Below are 5,606 nucleotides of genomic sequence, written 5' to 3'. Positions count from 1 at the left end.
AATAATTTAAAATACAAAAAATTAAAATTTCAAAAATTTCAATTTTTTTAATAATATGGTGCAATGTAAAACAAACAATAAACCCATTAACATTTCCATGAAGGACATTGTAACCTCACGACGACTATAATGAGTAATGACAGTCAAACAAAAGTAAACTGTCCTACACTTCTAGAAGCTAAAAAACAGAGAGAGAGAGAGAGAGAGAGAGAGAGAGAGGGAAGGAAGGAGGGAGGGAGGGAGGGAGCCAACCACAAATTTCAGATTTCGGACAAACAGACAAAAGCAACGTTTAACCTTTTGCATCCTCTGTCTTCCTTCACTTCCTTTTCCCTTCGTCGTACCGACACTGAAATCTAACGATTTCACCACTATTATATACTTTTCTATGTTCCTCAGTGGAAACTTATCTTTGATTTCTGCCTTTTGACTTAATTTCTCTTGTGACCACCAGGTGTGTAAATGAATCTCTCTAATGCCTACTGTCTCCTCTGTTTTTATTGCAACCAATCTGTTGTTTTGATGACCCCCCGCCTATCCTATTTGATTCAGGCAGTCGTCTGAAAGTGCTCACTGGGTTTCAGAAACTATATGCTTCTAATGTTATGTCTTTTGATGATAAATACAAAAAAACTTTCTTTCTTTTCTTTCTTTTGTTTTAAAAGAATGGAAGTTGATTGAATTGTCTGTTACAATATCTGGGGTAGCTGTTTTCTTTTTGTTTTAAAACGTTATTATGGATATTGATTGATGTTTGATTTTGTGTTGTGGGTTTTGAATATTTGGTTTAGTGATTCGGGATTTAATGGATTTATAGTGAAGTAATGGTAAGGATGGAGAATTTTATTGAAGAGGAAGAACAAGATTCAAATTTTTTTGATACCCGTGAGGAGATATCTTCCGTTTCTGATTGGAGTTCAGATTGCGGGGATGGTAGTCCTCGTGTTTTCAATAGTCTTACATATGATGATTGGACTAAGAGTCCAGAAAGTGTCCAAGATCGGCGGCAGAGGTTCTTAAAGTGTTGGATGGGTTTAAGTTTGGATGGAAATGAACGCGTTGAGGAGGAGTTTGGTAATGATTCCTTGAACAAAATCCAACTGGGTGTTGTTGATAGGATGGTGGATAATAGCGGGGCAGTGTTAAGGACATCGAGTTTTGAAGATGGCTTTTTGTCGGCTCAGTCTTCGATGTCTTCCGGGTCATTTGAAAATGGTGTGCTGGATGGGAATTTTGTGTGTAAAATTAAGAATTTGGATGACCGAATGGAGTTTCTAGTGGATGAATTGGATGAGGATGGAATGCTTAGTAGACTGCATGAAGTGGGATCCAATCAACCTCTTAGTTTTGAAGAGTTTCGGAGAACATTTGCCACATCTCCTTTGGTTGAACGATTTTTGAAGAATGTTAATAATGAAAGGGATATAGCAGAAGCAAAAAGGAAAGATAAACGGAGTTGGTTTAAGAAATTAGGTTTGGTGAGAAGGATTGTTGATAGGCAAGGGACAGCTGCCTCAAAGACCCGTGATCTTGAATCAACCGCAGAAGCAAGGATGCAAAGAGTGAAAGTTCATCCATCCAAAAAGAACATCAAAGATATGTCTTCTCTCTTTACCGGACAGGAATTTCTGGCTCATAAGGGATCAATTTTGACGATAAAATTCAGTCTTGATGGGCAATACCTGGCAAGTGGTGGAGAAGATGGTGTTGTGCGTGTGTGGAAGGTGATTGAGGATGATAGGTCCAACCACTTTGACATCCCAGCAACTGACCCCTCAGGTCTATATTCCACAATGAATCATCATTCTGATTTAGCTTCTCTTGATGTGGATATGAAGAAAATTTATAAAATGAAGAGACATGGATCATCAGACTCCACATGTGTTGTTGTTCCACCAAAGGTGTTCAGGGTATTGGAGAGGCCCCTGCATGAGTTTCAAGGACATAGTGGCGAGGTTTTGGATCTGTCATGGTCTAAGAAAAGGGTTAGTATCAATAATTTTCTAGAATTCAGAGAAATTGTACTCATCATTGTAATAGCTATACCTTAAACTTGCAAAAATTGAACTTAGTGAAGTCTAATTTGCTTTCATTCTCTTTATACTTTTTCGCAGTTTCTAGTGTCCTCTTCTGTTGATCAGACGGTTCGCCTTTGGCAAGTGGGATGCGACAGATGCCTGAGAGTTTTTTCTCATAATAATTATGGTGCGCATCTCGCTTCTTGTTTTAGTTTCTTCTAACATGTGTAGCATGATCGATGATTTGGTCACTGTTAGTTGATTTGTTCAGTATGATCTCCATTGTTTCTTCGTTTTTCTTTTAACATATGTAGCATGATCGATGATTTGGTCACTGTTGGTTGATTTGTTTAAGTATGATCACCATTGCTTCTTTTAATACGTGTAGCATGATGAATGATTTGTTCACTGATACTTGGCACTGTCGTTATCGTTGCAGTGACTTCTGTCGACTTCAATCCCGTGGATGACAATTATTTTATCAGCGGTTCAATAGATGGTAAAGTTCGCATCTGGGAAGTGCTTGGCTGTCAGGTTGTTGATTATACTGATATACAAGAGATAGTTACTGCTGTATGTTATCATCCTGGTGGAAAGGTTGGTGAATTTCTTGCTATTAGCTCCTGCAAAATAACTATTCAATATTCAAAATGAATTAATGTTTGGACAATCTCTTTACTTAATGTTGCAGGGAGGACTGGTAGGCACAATGACTGGAAACTGCCTCTTTTATGATATTATAGGTATATGCATTTCTCCAAGCTAACGCCAAAACATGTTAATCATGTAGCAGAAAGCTAGTACACTGGGAATCTCTATAGAAGGTCTGCATGATGCTAATGAATAATTATGCTTCTTGTTTTTGATAACTCTTCTATTATGCAAGTGAAGATGATTTTGTCGACAAGAGTATTGGGTTGCTCAAGAGTCATTGATTTTTCTATCCAAGTTTAATATTCGAGTTTTATAACGTTGTTTTTATTAGTCTTGTTCAAAACCACACACTGCCAATTTTCTCAGTTCTCTAATTTTTTAAGGTGATTTGTGAGATTCCTTAGGTGATGGGTGAATTTATATTTGAATTATCTCTGAACCATAAGTACACTGATTAATTTCCCATCTTCATACATATTTATGTTGTATGCACAAAAGAGCTGCCTGGCTGACTGCCAAATGATCTTGGTTTGATGATGCAGATAATCAACTGCAACTGGATGCTCAAATATGCTTACAGGGCAAAAAGAAGTTACCAGGCAAGAGGATAACTGGCTTTGAGGTGGTTTAATTTTTCCTGCTTTTGTTTTTCGACAAGTTGCTTCATTCTTCATATTATGCTGGGCAGAGACTCAATTATCCATAATTTAACTCTCCAGTTCTCCCCAAGCGACCCAAGCAAAGTAGTTGTCACTTCTGCCGATTCACTAGTACGAGTGTTATGTGGGTTGGATGTCATTTGCAAATTTAGTGGTTGGTTTCTATTCCTCCATCTTAATTCTTATTTGTTCTTCCTCTTTATATGGTCTCCTATGGTGCTCAGAACACCAGTTTGGATGATCTCGCAAGTGGGATTGTGATTTTTGCACCCGCATTGTGTCACAACCTTTCAATATTAATATCCTTATTCTTTAATCTATAGCTTTGGATTTTTCATTAGTTTGGCAGTTAACTTTGTGTTTTCCTTTCAGCATCGGGTCTAAGATCTGTAGCGAACCAGACTTCCGCATCATTTACCTCGGATGGAAAACATATTATCTCAACAAGTGAGGATTTTAATGTCCATGTCTGGAACTATGCCAGCCAGGAAAGGACTTCTCGAGCAAAGAACTTTCAGTCCTGTGAGAGCTTCCTATCTCAAAATGCATCTGTTGCTATACCTTGGCGTGGTATTGAAACCATTCCAGGAACGCCTTCATCTCTTGAATCTACATGTGGTAATAGTTTCAAGGGTGACCATACAAGCCCGAAGTTTTGCGGAGAGCTAGACCAGAAAAAGCTTTCCTCTTCATCAGATTGTTTCTCTCTAGCCCGTGGATTTCTGTTGGAGTCTTCGACAAGGGGATCTGCCACTTGGCCTGAGGAGAAACTTCCCAACTCAAGTCCGAAGACAGCCTCACTTACAAAATCCAGACCCGAGTTCAAGTATTTAAAGAATGCTTGCCATAACATGTTGAGTTCTCACTTGTGGGGTCTTGTTATTGTAACTGCAGGCTGGGACGGACGGATTAGAACATACCTCAACTATGGTTTACCTCTCCGATTATGAAACCCCTGGGTTCGGCAAATTAATAGGGGGTTTAATTTTCATCCTTCAAAGATACCAGCAAGGTTATTTTCATGGTGCTAGACCATGGGCGGGGATGGTGTATATACCACAGATGAGAAAAAGAAAAAAGAAAAAAGAAAAAGCAAAGGAGTTTACAAACTGTGGACTCTTCATAGATTATACTCAAGTGTACTGTAACTTTGACTATGTCATTCAAGTTGGCTTGGTTCAGCCTTGTTGTCGACGATTTGCCGGGGCTTCCTTTTGCTTTCGGAGCATTGTACACATGCTAATTATATGATATTCTTTGATTTGTTTCAGTCAAAACTGAATAGATGTTCACGTGCCAATCGGCCCATTTTGTCGATTTGATCCATGCAAACGTATCTGAGCAGTGAGCAACTGTTTAAGCTAACAATCAAGGGGAAGAAGCCATTGAAAGAAACGTTCTTGTGGCTCTAGTTCCACTGGTAAGTGTTAGCAGCTGTTACCTGATGTGAAATCCAACTTCAATTTGAGTCATTTTATGGCCATTACTTTAATTTGCACGCCCCATGATTTCCATGGCCTCTCGTTCCAGAGTTTCACTTCATGCTGTCAGCAAAGGAGATTAGAATGTGAAGAATAATCAAATAAAATTAGGTTAAATGACCATTTCTACTACAGACAACATAGCCGAGATCTATGCGTGTAGAAGAGGGTGAAAGTCTTTTGAATTGATTAGTGAAAATTACAGTGACCGAACATCTAATCACAGATCAAAAACAAATTAACAGTGGAAAAACTGTTCCTAGTCAAGAAAACTTTTCATAGCCCTTAACAGTTCAGTAACCCTATACGCTGTCAAGACTGGTAAGAACCCACTAAGAAATTATGAAAATATTTTTTTTTTCTGTTTTTTTTTTTTCTTACGGCGATGAAGACAAGTAATTGCTCGCACCATTTTCGTACCTAATAAGTTTGACTTCGGACCTCACATCCTCCCCCCCCTCCCCCGTTGTCGGATAAGCTACTATCGAATACCTTGAAGGACATAGGAGGCAGGGCGAAGAGTTTCTTCGTTATGCTATCTTCGTGGAATGATAATGTTTTTTTATTTTTAAAATTTTGTTTTTAATATTAATATAATAAAACAATTTAAAAATATAAAAAAATAATTGTATATAAAAAAATCAAAAGCAATCACGTTTCTGAACAAGCTAAAAAAACACAAGAATTTATTAACATCACGTGCTCACCACCATTCACAGTTAAATAGACAGGTACAGAAATAAAGGTTAAAAACAAGAATCTTTTATATATATATATATATATATATATATATA

The 5,606-nt window shown here is 37.8% G+C and overlaps 1 protein-coding gene across 2 annotated transcripts; it reads left to right on the top strand.

Annotated features, from left to right (window-relative positions):
* Nucleotides 1-233: 233 nt before the first annotated feature.
* LOC118034503 (uncharacterized) lies at nt 234-4,646 on the top strand. 2 transcript variants are annotated; one of them, XM_035039829.2, is made up of 8 exons: nt 234-454; nt 792-1,985; nt 2,115-2,205; nt 2,458-2,615; nt 2,710-2,761; nt 3,215-3,294; nt 3,392-3,485; nt 3,704-4,646. In XM_035039829.2, the coding sequence occupies exons 2-8, from the start codon at nt 825-827 to the stop codon at nt 4,279-4,281; spliced, it is 2,214 nt and encodes a 737-aa protein (XP_034895720.1). In that variant the 5' UTR covers nt 234-454; nt 792-824; the 3' UTR covers nt 4,282-4,646. The 2 variants fall into 2 exon arrangements, with proteins under 2 accessions (XP_034895720.1, XP_034895714.1); XM_035039823.2 differs by having other exon boundaries at nt 234-1,985.
* The last annotated feature ends 960 nt before the right edge of the window (nt 4,647-5,606 follow it).

Source organism: Populus alba, chromosome 3 (genome assembly GCF_005239225.2).
Source record: "Populus alba chromosome 3, ASM523922v2, whole genome shotgun sequence".
In the NCBI taxonomy this organism is placed as follows: Eukaryota; Viridiplantae; Streptophyta; class Magnoliopsida; order Malpighiales; family Salicaceae; genus Populus; species Populus alba.
This window is presented reverse-complemented; position numbering and strand designations above follow the sequence as displayed.

Excerpts from the sequence above, each read along its gene's own strand:
- LOC118034503 (XM_035039829.2), top strand. The coding sequence starts at position 825 with ATGGTAAGGATGGAGAATTTTATTGAAGAGGAAGAACAAGATTCAAAT. Across the intron at positions 2,206-2,457 it reads TTTTTCTCATAATAATTATG|TGACTTCTGTCGACTTCAAT; the intron begins GTGCGCATCTCG and ends TTATCGTTGCAG. Across the intron at positions 3,486-3,703 it reads TGTCATTTGCAAATTTAGTG|CATCGGGTCTAAGATCTGTA; the intron begins GTTGGTTTCTAT and ends TTTTCCTTTCAG.